This window comes from Mustelus asterias, chromosome 12, assembly GCF_964213995.1.
Source record: "Mustelus asterias chromosome 12, sMusAst1.hap1.1, whole genome shotgun sequence".
Lineage (NCBI taxonomy): Eukaryota > Metazoa > Chordata > Chondrichthyes > Carcharhiniformes > Triakidae > Mustelus > Mustelus asterias.
Window position 1 is genome coordinate 6281116 of NC_135812.1, and position 18966 is coordinate 6300081.

Sequence of the window (18966 nt, forward strand, 5' to 3'; positions counted from 1 at the left end):
TTTGCCAGTTTTCCTCTCTCTGCTCCTGAAGTCATTGCCTCCTAACTGGGATGAGCCTCCAACATATCCCTTGCATAAGTGGTCAATATTCACGTAGTTTACTCCAAAGCTGTTGACTCAGTTGGTAAATAAATTGAGCTAGGTAACATCCGACAAGTCAATAGTTTCAACAAAAATTCCTCTCATCGTGGATTCCAGGTGGTACGTCCTCTTGCTACTGGCACAGAATCTGATGAACATCATTGTACTGTCATCCTGTGGATTGAGATATTTACTGTGATGAAAGTGATGCATGATAATCTTTTTCTTTAACTGTGCAAATTCAGACTGAAAGTAACTCTTCTGCTTATTTTTTTTAGGAGCGCCGCTCAATGTTACAGTGTGCTTGGCTGCTTGTGTTTCTAACAGCCTCCACTCTTCTTCTCTATGACACCTTTCGGTCCCAGTCGCTCTTCTACAGGTACTTTTTGTCCAGTACAAAATAATAATAAGCTTCAAGTGAAGTTAGAGAAGTTTCTTGCATTTCTACAGGTAACAGATTCCGAGGATAAATGTAGAAAATAGAACCAGGAGGAGGCCATTCGGCTTTTCGAGCCTGCTCCGCCATTCATTTTGATCATGGCTGATCATCAAATTCAATATCCCCACCACCACCACCATATCCCTTGATCCCTTTAGCCCCAAGAGCTATATCTAATTTAAAAGTTGCGTTAGTGCATTCCTTTTTTTTTTATTAAGAATGCACTCGTGAAAACAGAGGCAAATCAAGTAGGTCGTAAGATAAGATAGATATGTTGGGGATTTAATCACAAAATCATAGAATGGATACAACATACACAAATCCCACAGGGTGAGGTGGTGAGATATGACGTTAAATCAGTCCAGGATGCTTTTGCAACCCCAGTTCCCAGAGTGCCCATCTTGAGAACAATATTGACAGTGGCCTGGACTTCAAGTCTTAACTGCTGCCTTAGCTTGGGATTATTTGTGAGGTTTAGTGCAGAGAGCTGAGGAGGAAAAGGAGCAATGCATGCTTTAATTGGATTTGTGCCACTTAAATCACAGCTTCTTGTTGTTAACTATGAGACACCTTGAAATGTGGATCAGTCACGGCTCAGATTGCTGTGCTCCTACAGGCAGGTGATTAGTAAAGGGTTGTTGGGAGAAGGAAAATGCAAATGGGATGTTGGGGGCAAAGAAAAAATGGAATCCAGGTTTACAATTGATGTGAATGTGAGACCTAGCTTAATTTCAATAGACTAATCTTGGTGTTGATATACTTGATAACATTGAAACATCTCCTTTTTGAATTGGCTTTTCTGTAGGTTAATGTGGTAACCATTAAGGGTGGCAACAGTGGTTAGCAATGCTGCCTCTCAGCGCCAGGGACCCAGGTTCAATTCATAGAATCATAGAAACCCTACAGTGCAGAAAGAGGCCATCTGGCCCATCGAGTCTGCACCGACCACAATCCCACCCAGGCCCTACCCCCATATCCCTACACATTTACTCGCTAATCCCTCTAACCTACGCATCTCAGGACACTAAGGGGCAATTTTAGCATGGCCAATCAACCTAACCTGCACATCTTTGGACTGTGGGAGGAAACCGGAGCACCCGGAGGAAACCCACTCAGACGCGAGGAGAATGTGCAAACTCCACACAGACAGTGACCCAAGCCAGGAATCGAATCCAGGTCCCTGGAGCTGTGGAGCAGCAGTGCTAACCACTGTGCTACCGTGCCGCCTGGCTTGGGTCACTGTCTGTGTGGAGTTTGCACATTGTCCCCATGTGGGTTTCCTCCAGGTGCTTCGGTTTCCTCCTACAGTCCAAAGATGTGCAGGTTAGGTGGATTGGCCATGCTAAATTACCCCTGAACATCAGGAGTACCTGCTAAGGTAAATGCATGGGGTTATGGAGATAGGGAGTTGGGTGGGATTGTGGTCGGTGCAGACTCCTTGGGCTGAATGGCCTCCTTCTACATTGTCAGATTCTAGCTAGTCTGTACCCAGTAGTATAAAGAATGATTAATTAGCTTGTTTTACGTCAACTTGCATTTATGAAGTGTGGAAAAATGTCCAGAGTGCTAGAGGTGTCATCAGACAGAAAATGGATGATGGGTTTAGCTGTTTAAGGGATGTTGGCCAAGATTCCTATTGGTGGCCTCTCCTTGCTTAGGGAGTAATATGACATTTGAATTCTGTTTTTTTTTTAAGTAACTCTATGAAATATAAATTAAAGATCTTGTGAATGGATCATAGGTCCTCATTTTACCCTGTCATGCTAAATGATATTTGCATTGCAGTGAGGCAAAATTAATTCGGACCAGATGTGACTTGTGTGTGAAGATGAACCAGTTAGAATTAAATTTATTACTTCTTTCTGGGGGTTGGTTTAGCTTAGTGGCTGGACGGTTAGTGAGTGATGCAGCGCAGGTTCAATTCCTGTACTGGCTGAGATTATTCATTTCACCTGGCCCCTCACCTGAGGTGTGGTGATCCTCAGGTTAAATCACCACTAGCCTGTGATCATCTGGGACTGTGCTGATTTTACCTTTATTCTTTGCAACAGGACCCCAGTCTGTGTTAAAAGGATCCAAACCAGTTGGTGAAACCGAAACCGACACACAGCTTTTCTTTATTCAGAGGGTTTATTGGATGGTTCAGTCCCACAGCTCTCCTTTGATTCTACTCCAGTGTCCCAGCTATCCCAGTCCAAAGATGTGCAGGTTAGGTGGATTGGCCATGCTAAATTGCTCCTTATCATAGAAATCATAGAAACCCTACAGTACAGAAAGAGGCCATTCGGCCCATCGAGTCTGCACCGACCACAATCCCACCCAGGCCCTACCCCCATATCCCTACATATTTACCCACTAATCCCTCTAATCTACGCATCTCAGGACACTAAGGCAAATTTTAGCATGGCCAATCAACCTAAGCCGCACATCTTTGGACTGTGGGAGGAAACCGGAGCACCCGGAGGAAACCCACGCAGACACGAGGAGAATGTGCAAACTCCACACAGACAGCGACCCAAGCCGGGAATCGAACCCAGGTCCCTGGAGCTGTGAAGCAGCAGTGCTAACCACTGTGCTACCATGCCGCCCCTAAGAAAATAAGTTCCCCTTATTGTCAGGGGAACTAGCTAGGGTAAATGCATGGGGTTATGGGGATTGGACCTGATTGGGATTGTGGTCAGTGCAGGTTTGATGGGCCGAATGGCCCCCTTCTGCACTGTAGGGTTCTATGGTTCTATCCCTTATTTATAGTCCCTTTACTTTAGAGTAAAATAGATGGTCAATAAAATAAGCTGATGAATGGGGGTGATAACCCTTGGTGGGGCACTGTTGACAAGATACAACATTTCAAAAGGAAAAATAGAAAATCAAATCATAAGATAATTTCTGGGGGTGATGTTGCACCCATCCCTCGTGATGCCATCCCTATTTAGTAATACAGAAAAATCATTAAACACAAGATCAAAAATTCAAGGGTGTGACAGCTCCTGGTGGGGTGCTGTTTTTATTTTAAAAAACCATTTCGAAAGGAAACTTGCAAAAATCATATTGTTTCCAGGGGTGATGATGCACCCCAGCCCCCGCAGTGTCATCCCTTATTTATACTCTTGATTAGAACAAAAAACAATCAGTAAAGCAAGCAAAAAGACCGGGGATTCGAGCCCCTGGCCAATCTCTGTAAATGTGGATCACAGACTCCCTTTGGCCGCATAAAAGACATGAGGCTTGGGAGTCCCTGAACCACCTTAACCCATAGTTGCAATGCACTGCTGCGTGCAACGCCCTGCATACCAGGTCTCCGATGTAAAACAGGAGGACTCACATATAGAGAGCTCCCCCACCACCAGAAGGTAGAACAAGGCGTGTCCAGACAGGGGGAAGGTGGAGGGTGTGCAGCAACAGGCCATACAGAAACCCTTCCATACTGAGTAGAAAGGCATGGAGAGATCACTTATTCATACACCTTTATTTTCTAAAAAAGCAATAATCAATTAATGAAACAAAAATGACAGGGGTGGCAGCCCCTGGTGAGATACTGTAACCAAAATAAAACGTCAAAAGCAGACTTGACTAATTAAGTCAAAATGTCATTTCCGGGGGATGATGCACCATAGCCTCTGAGGCACCCATCAGTTGTGGAAGGTCTGAAGCGTGCCAATGGACGTGTGTGTTCCCTCTCCAAGGCCACCCATCCATCAAAGTAGCTGCAGGAGAGAGGCACACAGTCGGGTTGAACGGCCCCCTCAATTGCTTGACGCTTGGATCTGTTAATAGCCAATTGTCCACAGCCAGTAGTCAGCATACGAGGAGGTCCTCTTCCCTCCTCACAGTCCCCGAGTGCCTAAGGATAGGCAACAACACCTCCACCACGATCATCCTTAACGCTGGTGCCCCACGAGGCTGTGTCCTCAGCCCCTTACTATACTCCTTGTACACATATGGCTGTGTGGCCACATTGCCCTCCAACTAGATTTTTAAGTTTGCTGACGACACCACCGTAGTGAGTCAGATCTCAAGCATGACGAGACAGAGTACAGGAATGAGATAGAGAATCTGGTGATCCGGTGCGACAACAATAATCTCTCCCTCAATGTCAACAAAACGAAGGAGATAGTCATCGACTTCAGGAAGCGCAGTGGAGGACAGGCCCCTGTCTACATCAATGGGGACGAAGTAGAAAAGGTCCAGAGCTTCAAGTTTCTAAGTGTCCAGATCACCAACAACCTGTTCTGGTCCCAGTCACTCTTCTACAGAGGAGTAGAATTAAAGAGCCCACACACCCCGGACATTCTCTCTTGCACCTTCTGTCGGGAAAAAGATACAAAAGTCTGAGGATATGTACCAACCGACTCAAAAACAGCTTCTTCCCTGCTGCCAACAGACTTTTGAATGGACCTATCTTGCATTAAGTTGATCTTTCTCTACACCCTAGCTATGACTGTAACACTACATTCTGCACTCTCTCGTTTCCTTCTCTATGTATGGTATACGTTGTATAGCGTGCAAGAAACAATACTTTTCACTGTATACTAATACATGTGACAAGAAATCAAATCCAATTCAAATAGCTAAAAAAGGGTCCGCAACCTTGGGCAATGTGGAACACAAACTCCCATTGACTGTAGAGAAGACATGTGGCCGGGAGTCTGTGAACCATCTTAATCTATGGTTGCTTGGCATTGCTGCATGTGACATCCTCCATGCCAGGCTTTCGACTGGGGGGAGGAAAGGAGGACTTCTGCTTGGGAGCCCTCCACTGGGGACTTCCCCACCGTCAAGCGGTAAAACAGACTGTCAAGGCATGTCCTGATGATGGAGGAAGACAAGGAGGAGAGTGAGCAGCAGCAGGTCATACAGGAAACACCTTTGTACTGAATGGAAGGCACACAGGGAATTTCCATGAAATGGTTCAAATTGTGGGATTGCGGCTCCCAAGGGATGTGTCAGGATGCAGGATCAATGTGGAATTCCATCTGAACAAGGATGAGTTCAGACAGTAGTCCACCACATGCCTGAGCCGCCTTGATGTCACAAATGCTGTTAGGTCAGAGAAACACGCTTTTCAACCTGTGCATGGCTTTGGCCGTGAGCTGGACATTAATGGACGCATATCGAGCTCATTCTAGTGGCACCATCCAGCACACATCCCTGACTCTGGTCACCCTAACGGCCAAAGTCCTTTCTTCTGCTAGCCATCTGAATCCATAGTGATGGAGATGCGGATTCTTGAGCAACGACTCTCTGACGATAGCTGCTACTCCTGATGGGAGAGAACGCCGGCATGTGGCGACCATGTTCCAGACCGTAATCAGTTCCCTATAGAAGACAGGCACTTCCCGCAAGGAGGTGTGGAGATCTCTCAGGTCTATAAACAGGAGCTGCAGGTTATAGTTGAGGCTGTGCACCTGGCGGAAGAAATACATCACCAGGGCGCACCATTGGGAAGGAGTCTCTACGTAAAGGTATCGCTGCAGGATCCGGAAATGAAAAGTCGCCACCTGGGTGCAAAGGCACACCAGCATCTGACCGCCCTCCCTAAGCAGAAGATACAGAGCCTCAGCAGTGATCCAGTGCGTCCTTCTATCCCAGAAAAAGTTATTGAGCCTCTTCTGTATTTTCATGACAAAGTTTGGGGAGGAATCAAAGTGACCAGACAGTGCCACAGCATGGAGGCAATCAGCAGGTTCATGACCAACATTTGATCCCTGTAGGACAACACTCGAAACAGTCCTTTCCCGTGCCCTAGGTGGGTGGTGACTTTGGCCTCCAGCTCTTGAATGTTTGCTGGCCTGGATTCTTCAGCGGGACCAAGATGGACTCCCAGGTAGAGGAGATTGGTGGTACTCCCAAGTGAAAGGCCTGAGCTCCTCTGATAGTTGGTCAATGGCAAGATGGACCTCCTAAGAGTCCAGAACATTTACCCCAGTTGATCCTGGCGGAGAAAGCTGTAGAGCAGATTTTTTTGACACTAGCACATCCTCCGCAGGTCAACTGGGTCTGTGAACATGAGGAGCAAGTCATCAGTGTAAGCCAAAAGGACCACCCTCATGCCCAGGCCCCACACAGCCAATCCTGACAACCTCCTCCACAAGAGGCACAGAAAGGACTCCATGCAGATAGAATACAACTGGCTAGACATGGGGCAGCCCTGACACACTTTTCTCCCCAAGGAAGGGATGCCTTGAGGGACTTGTTAACCTTAATTAGACATCTGCAGTGGCTTACAGAAGTCGGATTCAGGTGACGAAATGCATCCCGAACCGGAGAGCTTACAGAGTCCCGAATCGATATTTGTGATCCATTTTTTAAAGACAGTTAATGCCCATCACTTGTTTCTCTTAACCATAACAGTATAATTGACATTAAGGCCAGAATTTTACTGGCACACTTGCCCGAGGCCAACGGAGGATGCCGTTCTGCAAGCGGGACGGGCGTGCTGGTAAAATCCGGGCCTATCAATCTGAACCATGATTTTAAAAAAAAATTCAGTGTGAATAATATTTGATTAGTTTTTAAATTTACTACATTCTTTCCTTTGCAGCTTAATCTTTCTGCATCCGAATGTCGATCCTGTCAAATTCTGGGATGTACTGTGGATCGTGGGAACTGCAGACTTCATATTGAAGTTCGTCTGTATGGGGTTCAAGTGCCTTATCCTATTGGTGCCTTCGTCACTGATGTTGTTCAAGTCGAGGGTAAGCTTAGTGAAGATGATCCGAGCTTGTAATTGTTTACATCCCAAGATAGCAAACAGTTCTGGGACAAAAGTCCATATTTTAAAGTATAAATGCACCTTCGGTTTTTTTGTATTTCCACCTTCAACCCTGCGATCAAAGTACATCTCCAAACAACGATACATTTTTAACACTTACCTGGGGATCTCTCGTAAGTAGCTAAACTGTGACAAACTCAACTAGCACTGTTCTGGTGGGAAAACATCAACTACTTTTGAATTAACTAAAAAGGCAGACTTTTGTTTATACAGCTCCCTTCACAAACCTCCAGATGTGCCAAAGCATTTTATAGACAATTAAGTACCTTTGAGATGCATCAGTATAGAGCCAATTGTGTACAGCAAGCTTGCAAAAGCATTAATATGATAATGATCAGATCATTTGTTTTAGTGATGTTAGTTGAGCAATAAATATTAGCTGGAACATCAAGAAGAACTCCCTTGCTCTTTATTGAAATAATACCAATGGATCTTTGGCTTACGGGACCTTGGTTCAGCATCTTATCCAAAGGTTGACACCTCCTGTAGTGCACACTCCCTCAATACCAGTAATCAAGATAATCTTGTTTAAGTTTCTACTTAAATGTTGTTGCTCAGCCCATGAAGCAACGCAGCTTATGTATAGTTTTAGGAAGGCTGGTCCTAAACAAATAGCACTGAGATAACCAGTGACCTTTACCGGTTGTCTGCAGATGGTACACCTGCAGTCTCACAAGCACTACGGACTGAGCTAAGTATGCTTTGTCTCTTTAGGGGTTACGGGGTAGTGGGTGGTGGTTGGGTGGAAGAATGCAAAGTGAGCACTGTGGAGCAAATAGAAATTTTACAGATATAGCTATTTCAGTAGCTTGGAGTCTGAGTGATCCATTTCAGCACTTGCCTGGCCACATGGAATACAGTAGCATGGTGGTTAGGTCAGTGGAATTGTAATCCAGAGTCCTGGACTAATGATCCAGCGACATCTCACCACGGCAGCAATTTAAATCAATTAAATGATTCTGGAATAAAAAGAGCCAGTAGGTTAAAACTGCTGGATTATTGTAAAATCCCATCTGGTTCACTAATGTCCTTTAGGGAAGGAATTGCCGTCCTTTCCTGGTAGGGCCTATGTGCAACTGCAGATCCAAACAAGGTGGTTGACTTTTAATTGCCCTCTGAAATGGACGAACAATTAAATCAGTTGTATTCAAGAAAGCAGCCCCACTCTTGTCTTCTTGAGGACAGTTGGGAATGGCAATAAATGTTGGTCTTGTTAGCAACCCCCACATTCTGTGAGTGAACATTAAAAACTACACACAACTCCCTTGAAAAGAAACTGCTTGAAAGTGCTCGCACACTGCAGACATCAGGTGATGTTGGCTCAATGAGTCCGTGCTGGCAAATGTGCTCCACTCAAGCTTCTGCTGTTCTCTCCTCATATAAATCTAATATCATAACACACTATTCCTTCTTCCATATGCTTGTCTAGCATGCCCTTTAAATACATCTATCTATACCATTCTATATTCGACTAAAAGCTTCCTTGTAGTACATGTCAGATAACCTGTCAGCACACAGTCGGCTTAAACGTGGAGAATGATGAAGTCCATTTCACCTCTTGAGAATGGGTGGGAATTGGCTGGCTCTGCATGGAGGGAGTGTGGATATGAGTATATATGTTAAGTTTCCATCTGTGGATCTTTGAGTGTCGCTACAAAGAATTCGATGATTTCACAATGCAAGCCATCAAACCCAGGCCTATTTGGGATTGTGAGGTCATGGCTGATCATGTAGAACAGGAGTGTATATTGAGCCTGAAATGTGCATATTGGTGGTGCAGCGATGCTTCCCAAAGACTTTGTCAGTCTATTTCTGACACTATTTATGCTGCAGCTGAGTCTAATATTCATGTTCCACTGCATAGCTGTAACCTTCAAAAGTGAGAAATTCACTTGGCAGCCTTCGACTTGTGGTAATTTACAGAGCAATTGGCTGTTAAATGTTTCCAACTATATACAGGTAATTTGACTTTCAAAAGATAGGCTTATTGAAAAAGAAATCATGTTTACCTCAGTTTCTAAAAATCCTCCGGTATTTCCCTCTTGTGTCTTTTATTGTCAAACCCGCAGTGCATGCATTAGTGAGAAACCCTTAAGGATAGCCTTTGTTTGTGGTTGCCATGATGTTTTTAGTACTGTGCTTTCAAACTAGAAAGATTGTCCCAGTTTCGTTCCTAGCTCATAATATTGCGTGATCTACGCTAAGGATGTGTCAGCAGGAGTGATGTATTTCTGGGCTAGGTAGTGGGAGCAAAAACCAGTCCCTGTGATCTTTGCTCGAAAATGTGCCAGAGTGAGTGTCAGGATGGGCCAACACCAGCTACTCAGTGTTTAGGTAGGCGTGTGGAAAGTTTTGAGATTTTTGGAAGGATAAACCGCTCTTGGAGGGGGGGGGGGGGGGGGGGGGGGGGTGGAAGATAAGTTCATGTAACTTTATCAGAAGTCGCCAATAAATTCATACATTTTAAATAATTCCTTTACCACTCTGATTATTCCTGTTGGTTGCATTATTAGAATGAGGACTTGGAGACTGTTGTCAGGGATACGCTTCACATTCTGAAACTGGTATTTTTCGGAATGCTCTTGGCCTCTAATGCAGGGTTTATAGATCATGGGTAAGTGACCTGCAGTAGAACTGTCAGTTACTCTTCATGCTAGATATTTTGTGGATTACACGTTAAGGAAGCTTTATTTTGTTTGTACATAGTTTAGCTAAGAATGGTTTGTAGAGTTTGTGCTGCAGTTATTTAATACACTTACCATTTGCAACATTGCTTGTTTCATGTGGAGGTTGTGACTTTTTTTTTCAGCAGCTTGTGCAAATTGTGCTCCTTTTTGTAGAAGAATACTTTCTATACATCTTGATGCACCACATGACTTACTGCTAAAGCCTATTGTACCTCAGAGCCACATGGGGCAGGAAAATCCAGGCCCAGACTGGCCTTTCCTGAGTTAGCTGAATTCTGAGCTTCTCTATAGTTGATTACTGCATTCTGGGAAATCAGCCAACATCCCTTTTTTTTAATCATTATCCACCAATCCCATGTGACTCCGCGGTTGAATAACTCATCAACACTCATTGTCTAAGGCCTCATGCGAGTTCTAAAGGGTTGCCAACATCTATATGAAATTACAGAGGGGCATTTTCAAAGGGGTGGTATAATGCAGTCTGATTTAAAAATGTGTATCCAGGTCTCTCTCTTACTTGACTGCAGCTTGTTTTAAACATGTATAAGTAGTTCCCACATCCGAAATTTACTAAATCTAGGCAATATGCTCAAATATGTCCCACAGACCCATTCACAGTTCTCGGACATGCAGTGTCTCCTTAGTGACTGGCTCTTAGTGACCTGCCACTCATTCTGTAAAATGCTGATGTGGCAGAGTGATGGCAGTGGGCAAATTATAATGGAACATTGTAGATCTCTTAACAATCCAGTAACCAGTTTCTACTAGTACAAATTCTGCTGATTTTCCCACAATTATGGTAGCCTAAGAATGCAACATCAGAAATCATGTCCATCCTTTCAACATTTGTGGTATAATACTGTTCAATCTCAATAATAAAAGTGATATCTGGATTTGGAGGATAGGCAAGTTCTCCTGGTATAACATTTACTGTATCTTGCCACCAATATCACAAAAATAGTTTAATTGGTCAATTCATAGGATTTTAGAATTGATTGCAGCACAGATGGCCCTGTGAAGGATTCCTTCACATTTGTGATGACCGTACAGGACTTTGCTATTGATAGCAGTGCAGGGCCCATGTGCTCATTTGACATTGCTAGCCTATTCAACAATGAACTGCTCAAGGAAGTCAAAAACATTTGCACTGAAGCACTATATCATGGACATCTAGACCTGATGCAATTGTGTGTATTAGTATTCATTGAATTTATGAACTCAGCAACTCACACAGTTGAGTTCAGTTTTAACAGCACCACTTTTGCCCAAATAGGTAGTGTTGCCATGGGATCCCCTCTATGTCCAGCTTTCGTAAACATCTTTGTTGGGTTCCACGAGGAATGTGTCTTTGATGGAATGACACCTGACCTCTTATGCCTTGCGTATTTTTGACATGTAGATGACAGATGGTATATTTGAATCCATAGCTGAATGTAAGAATTTCTTTACACACCCTACTCCATCCTGCGCTCAAATTCATCTTTGAAATGGAACATTCAAATGAGCTACCTTTCCTTGACTTGCTGGTTGAGAAATTGCCTTTTTTAACTAAACAAAATAGATGGCAGCCATTTATCTGGTTCATTCCCCGGGGTAATCCCTTGACCAATCAAGAATCAACCTGCTTAGTTTGAATTTAAATAAAGCTTAACTCATTACTGATATTTTTTTATCCATTCTTGGGACATGGGTGTCGCTGGCTGCCAGCATTTATTGCCCATCCCTAGTTGAGAGTCAACCACATTGCTGTGGCTCTGGAGTCACATGTAGGCCAGACCAGGCAAGGACGGCAGATTTCCTTCCCTAAAGGACATTAGTGTACCAGATGGGTTTTTCCAACAATCTATGATGGTTGTCAGTCGATTCCTAATTCCAGATATTTTTTATTGAATTCAAATTCCACCATCTGCCATGGTGGGATTCGAACCCGGGTCCTCAGAACATTGGCTGAGTTTCTGGATTAATATCGAACGATAATACTGCTAGGCCATCGCCTTCCCAACTGAATGGTTAACAGCCAACTGGTGCATTCTCCATGGCAACACCTCCACCAATCCGAATCCACTTACCAACCAATCATCACTATCTCCTCGTACAGCGTAAGTGGTTGCTCCCTTTACATTTTGTGTTCTTGTGAATTGCCCTCATAAATGCATGACAAAAAGGTTTGGAGGATGTATGTTTTTTCAGCAATACTCACCCTGTTTATTTATCTCTGTTTGTGGGATCTTTTATAAATCTGTCACTACAGCAGCAGGCATTTATATAGCACACCCTCAGATGTTTCAGAGAGGCATCATTAACAAGAATGTTGCTGAGCTAAAGATGGAGATAATTAGCACGGGTGACCGAAAGCTGAATGGAAAAATGTTTGGATTTTAAGCAGGAGAGGAGGAACAATAGCAATCGGATTTAAAGAGAATTCTACCCATAGCAGATGGTGGAATTTGAATTCAATTAAAAATATCTGGAATTAAGAATTGATCAATCGGCTAGTCCAAAGATGTGTGGGTTAGGTGGATTGGCCATGCTAAATTGCCCTTCAGTGTCAGGGGGACTAGCTAGGGTAAACGCATGGGGTTATGGGGATAGGGCCTGGGTGGGATTATGGTCGGTGCAGATCCGAATGGCCTCCTTCTGCAATGTAGGATTCTATGACTGACAACCATCGTCGATTGTTGGAAAAACCCATCTGGTTAAATATCCTTTAGGGAAGGAAATCTGCCATCCTTACATGGTCTGGCTTGGACAGCTGAAGATCCAGCTGCCAACAGTGCAATGAAATGTTCCAAACAACTTTGCCTCGCATATTGCTGAGATTTTCCCTACTTAACCATGAATAATATAAAATCAAAGTATGAAAAAATACTCCACTTGATCTTTGTGTACAATGTCCCATTAGATTGTACAGTAAGAATGGTACAGTACATGCAGATGCTACATTTGGTTTTCAAAGTGGTTCACCACCACTTTCTTTAAAGTTTAAATTTTTTTAGTTATTATTGTCACAACTAGGCTTACATTAACACTGCTATGAAGTTACTGTGAAATTCCCCTAGTCGCCACACTCCGGCGCTTGTTCGGGTCAATGCACCGAACCAGCACGTCTTTCGGACTGTGGGAGGAAACTGGAACACCCGGAGGAAACCCACGCAGACACGGTTAGAACATGCAGTGACCCAAGCCGGGAATCGAACCTGGGTCCCTGGCACTGAGGCAGCAGTGCTAACCACTGTGCCACCATGCTGCCCAGGGCAATTAGCGATGCGCAATAAATGCTGGCCTGGCCAGCGTTATACAGCTGTAAAAGAATAAATAAAAGTAACTGAGCTTCAGAGAAATAAGTTGTTACTTAATACTGGAAAACTTTATCTGGAAATTAAACTGACAAGCACTGCAATTGTGAAAGACCAAGGGACAATTAAGCTGTATAACCCAACCTTGTTTAACTTAAAACAATTAAAATGTAACGCGTTAAAATAACAATATTTCCCCTTGGTGGCAGAAGAATAATACATTGTGTATTAACTGGTATGAAACTCTTGTCCTTATAAAAGAGTACATCTTCTTTTCTGTGGGAAACACCACAGGATCCACAAGAAATTTTATTAAAAAGCAGTCATTAATGTATGGCGTGATCGCACTGTTACAGTTGCAAAGTAATCTTGAAATGTTGAATGCTTCTGAGTGGCAGCCTCCAATCTGCAATATTTTCTGACTAAACAAAAGTCAAATCCAAGTGTTTTGACAGGTCATTTACTTCTAGCTGTTATAAGTTCTACTTTTGAAAAAATAATCCATCTTAAATGCAGACCTGTTTTAACTGACGAATACCCACAGTGGACATTACATGGTAAGAAGTCTCACAACACCAGGTTAAAGTCCCAACAGGTTTATTTGGTAGCAAAAGCCTCTAGCTTTCGGAGCGCCGCCCCTTCATCAGGTGAGTGGGATTTCAGTTCACAAACAGGGCATACAGAGACACAAACTCAATTTACAAAATAATGGTTGGAATGCGAGTCTTTACAGGTAATCAAGTCTTAAAGGTACAGACAATGTGAGTGGAGACAACGCAGAGTCACTGAGCAGAGACTGATAGCCAAGTTCCGCACACATGAGGACGGCCTCAACCGGGATCTTGGGTTCATGTCACACTATCTGTAACCCCCACGACTTGCCTGGGCTTGCAAAATCTCACTAACTGTCCTGGCTGGAGACAATACTCATCTCTTTAACCTGTGCTTAACCCTCTCTCCACTCACATTGTCTGTACCTTTAAGACTTGATTACCTGTAAAGACTCGCATTCCAACCATTATTTTGTAAATTGAGTTTGGGTCTTTATATACCCTGTTTGTGAACTGAAATCCCACTCACCTAATGAAGGAGCAGCGAACGCTCCGAAAGCTAGTGGCTTTTGCTACCAAATAAACCTGTTGGACTTTAACCTGGTGTTGTGAGACTTCTTACTGTGTTTACCCCAGTCTAACGCCGGCATCTCCACATCATGACATTACATGGTACAGTGCTGCCAGATTTAAAATGATGTGGAGATGCTGGCGTTGGACTGGGGTAAACACAGTAAGAAGTCTCATGGCACCAGGTTAAAGTCCAACAGGTTTATTCGGTAGCACAAGCCACTAGCTTTCGGAGCGCTGCCCCTTCAGGTGAGTGTACATCAGGTGAGCTACATTTAAAAGGCAGCCTTTCGTCCAGTTTATAAACATAAGTGAGCAAAAGATTGGGTGATTCACTAGCATGTGTATATAAATGCAGTCTTGTCAGATCTGTTGTAGGAAGCTGTTTTATAGACCTCTTGTCTTACTGATTTCAGTACTCCGTTATTACATTTGATTTAATATTTTTTTAAACCCTCAAGGTGGTTCAGAAGTGTAAACAAATAAGGAGGCTCGATGGATGCGTAAATGTTATGATGGGAAAGGATGCCGATTGTGGCATGGCTTGACAAAGTCTTGTAATTTAATTAAGGCTTTTACTAATTGTATTTTTCTTCAAAGGGTCAATGGTATATGGTTATCGAAGAAGTGAGCCAGTTTCACCGTTCACTCGTACCCTTGCCAGTTTGGTCTTGGTACCTGATTGGTAACAAAGAATCGGATGGTTTTGCAATTTGGACTTTTGGTATTCTGCTAGGTTTGTTCTACCTCATACTCAAGGTAAGAGGAAAATATTAGCTTTGTTATGATATGGCAGGTGATAATTACCGGGTTAACCAAATCCCAAAGGGAAACTTGGTCAAGCCATCACAACTATTTCCAATTGTATCTTTATTCTGAGGTTTGTTTTGTCTGTCTCTTTTTTGTAGGGGCACAAATGAATCCCCAGTTAAGGTCCACAGTTTTCATACAATTAATATGCAGTTAACAAAAACATTGAAGATGCGAAAGACACTGTAGAAATACAAAGTGTTATATAACCCATGAAGTACTATTGTAATGTAGCCATTGTTTGTTATGTAGGACCACAGCAAGCAGAGCTCCTGACCGAAACCACAGTCATATCTCCCAATAAAAGCAGGGCGACTTCGCCAGCAATAATAATAAAAGCAAATTACTACGGATGCTGGAATCTGAAACCAAAAGAGAAAATGCTGGAAAATCTCAGTAGGTCTGGCAGCATCTGTAAGGAGAGAAAAGCTTTGACAAAGGGCCATCTGGACTCAATGTCAGCTCTTTTCTCTCCTTGCAGATGATGCCAGACCTGCTGAGATTTTCCAGCATTTTCTCTTTTGATTTCTCCAGCAATATCTATTGAGTGGAGGATAGTTACAAAATACAACTGCGCATAAAATCATTATTGATCAGTCTCCAGACGTGATTGATTGGTAAATCTCCTTTCTGCTGAAGAAAACAGCACAATAACAGATTGTATTTCTTTAGTCCCTTTAAGGTAATGAAATGTCCTCGTGCTGTCAGTATCTGCAGCCTTATTTGTGTCAAAACAGTTTTGTAATTTTTAAAATATCCTCCAGTAAACCTCCCAAGTTTTTCTGCACCAAGGAAAGACAATCCAGTATCTTGAGTCTCTCCCCCAGTATAGTTTTCCATTCCTAACATTATCCTGGTGAGACCACACATTGGTTTTTTTAAATTCATTCATGGGACGTGGATGTCGCTGGCTGGCCAGCATTTATTACCCATCCCTAGTTGCCCAAGGGCAGTTGAGAGTCAACAACATCGCTGTGGGTCTGGTGTCACGTAAGCCAGACCGGGTAAGAACAGCAGATTTCCTTCCCTAAAGGACATTAGTGAACCAGATGGGTTTTTCAGACAATGGTTTCATGGTCATCAGTAGATTCTTAATTCCAGATATTTTTTTTATTGAATTTACATTCCACCATTGGCCATGGCGGGATTCGAACCCGGGTTGATATACATTTACTAAAGCTGGCAAAATATGGAATCAGCTTCTTGCCTGCTTTCACTGTGCTGCTTTCAGGAGGAGGGGGGGGGAGGTTGCAGGTGGGAAGAAAGAGCAAAAGGAAATAAAGACTGTCAGCATGGCGATGTTTCAGTCAGTGCTGACAGAAGGGTTAAAGGTGCTTTGCTCTTGGGAAACTTGTGTGTCAACTCTAACTTCGCAGTGTAGCAATTAAGATGATGTACCGACAATTCTGCTGACAGACAGGTAGTGTTTGATTAGGTCTTTGCCAATACTTCAGTAGCAAAGGAGTCATAGGAAGGATAGGAAAAACCTGACCAGATTTATCTTTGGGCGGGGGTGGGTAGAGCTGTGCCACGCGCCTGGTTTTTAGCTTCAAGCTGGGCTGGGCTGATATCAGAGGGTAGTGACTTAACCCCAACCGTCAATGCCCTATGCAAAGCAACCTTCTGAAATACACCGCAAATAGTGTTGGGGAATTTGGAGGAACATGTTGAAATTCAGTCCTGGGGTTTGAGCATCGCTGGCAAGGCCAGCGTTGTTTGCCCATCTCACCCTTGCCCTTGAGCAGGTGGTGGTGAACCGTCCGCAATTGTGTTGCCTGATAGACCATTTTGGAACGCAGTTAAGAATCAACCACATTGTTGTGGATCTGGAGTCAGACTGGGAAAGGGTGAAGGATGTAAGTGGAACCAGATGGGGTTTTTTTTTAAAACAACAATTTGGTAGTTTAATTAATTTATCCATTAATTGAATTTAAATTCTTCCAACTCTGGCCTCTGGATTATTAGTCCAGTTACTAATCCACTGGAGAGCTGGTTAGCTCATTTGGCCAGACAGCCAGCATGTGGGCCAGATTAATCCCAACAGCACGGTTCGATCCCCATTCTGGCTGAGGTAGACTTTGGAGTCCTGCCTCCTCGCTCAACCTGTAGTAAAATAAATCGTAGCCCTTTCCCGTGGTTTGCCAGGTAGTTGCCAAGGATCTGCCTCTGGGTAGAAAACGTGAAGAGTATTATCACTCTGCTGCCGTGCATTAGTAACTGCAATTCCAGTCATTGTTCCTGATGTCTTGTTTTTGATTCTCAGCTCCTTGGAATTTATGGTCGGTGGAGCAATTTCAGGAGAGCTCTGAAGAGTTTGATCCACAAGCAGGTGAATAAGTACAATATTGTTACGTTCCGGTACAGTGGTTCCCAACCTTTTTTCAGTCACGGCACACCTTTACACAATATAAAAATTGAGGCAGATCCTCCTATTTTCTCCAACATTACTGCCTTCTAGCAAAAGCCTTTTATCTCTAAAAACACGTCAAGCCACCATTTAATGCAATTTCCATTAATTTAAGTTTACAATGAAAGCCTGATCACCAGCTACACGTCAAATACAATTTTTTTAATTGAAAATTTACACAATTTAGAAGTGTTTCCCATTGTTTTCTGTTTTTTCACGTCTGCATTTCTCAACATGAAATGAAGGGGCACAGTGGTTAGCACTGCTGCCTCACAGCGCCAGGGAGCCGGATTCAATTCCGGCCTCGGGTCACTGTCTGTGTGGAGTCTGCACATTCTCCCCGTGTCTGCGTGGGTTTCCTCCGGGTGCTCCGGTTTCCTCCCACAGCCCAAAGATGCGCGGGTTAGGTTGATTGGCCATGCTAAATTGACCCTAGTGTCAGGGGGATTAGCAGGATAAACATGTGGGGTTACAGGAATACGGCCTGGGTGGGATTGTTGTCGGTGCAGGCTCGATGGGCCAAATGGCCTCCTCCTTCACTGTAGGGATTCTATGAAGGAAATACTGTGAGCAGCATCTTAGCGACAATGTTAACGTGACACCTGGGTCTACCTCTGTGAGCAGACTCTTGATCTGGGGCGGAACTGATGATGGCAGCTCGCAGGTCTTGCTGCACTGACAGGCGCTCCCTCCTTTTTTTTTCCATAGTTTTGAGAACGCCCACTCACCCAGGTCAGTTGTGAGGAACAGTAAGAGTACTGCTGTAACACGATCTGAAATAGATGGATATTCTTGTCCCGCAAGCAACCAAACTGTGTCCAGAGGCATCTCTGCAAACTTAAATGTTAGTGTACAACTCCTCCTGAGCTCTGCAAATTCCTCTTGTTCTTTTAAGGACAATTTCTTTGATGAATCAAGAGAAAGTGAACTAAATGGATAACGTACCCAGTCAAAGTCTTCGCGGAGGGGAAGTAGCATTCAACCTTCTCTTGTGGTGCTTTAAGATGTGTGGAGATGAGGTTGTGTATGGTTTTGCCAGCAGGATTTGCTGCTGCCAACTTGAATAGCTCAATCAACCCACTTGCCATGTTTTCCTGCCAAGGGCCAGTTTTGATCTGAAGCCTTGAAGTTTATCTCTGGCAGTCAGCATTTCTGGCTTCCCCCCCTGCATTTTAACCTTGAACTCATTCAAACAGCTGAATGTAACTGAAAGATATGCAAGCTTAGCGCACCAGGAATCCTCGCATTTTAAATCTTTTTGTGTGGTACTTCATGCAGAGCCTAAAACCCTTTCCGTGTGTCATGGAGCTTATAAACATGAGCGAGGACCTTTCCCTGAGACAGCCCTCGCAA

The 18966-nt window shown here is 43.7% G+C and overlaps 1 protein-coding gene across 1 annotated transcript in view; it reads left to right on the top strand.

The window, feature by feature from the left end:
* Positions 1-18966, top strand: part of rnft1 (ring finger protein, transmembrane 1) — a 32528-nt gene that overhangs the window by 6056 nt on the left and 7506 nt on the right. Inside the window, exons 4-7 of the mRNA XM_078224647.1 lie at positions 360-460; positions 7062-7215; positions 14997-15155; positions 17470-17535. Of these exons, the coding sequence (XP_078080773.1) occupies positions 360-460; positions 7062-7215; positions 14997-15155; positions 17470-17535 (480 nt within the window). The remainder of the gene's footprint in view (positions 1-359; positions 461-7061; positions 7216-14996; positions 15156-17469; positions 17536-18966) is intronic.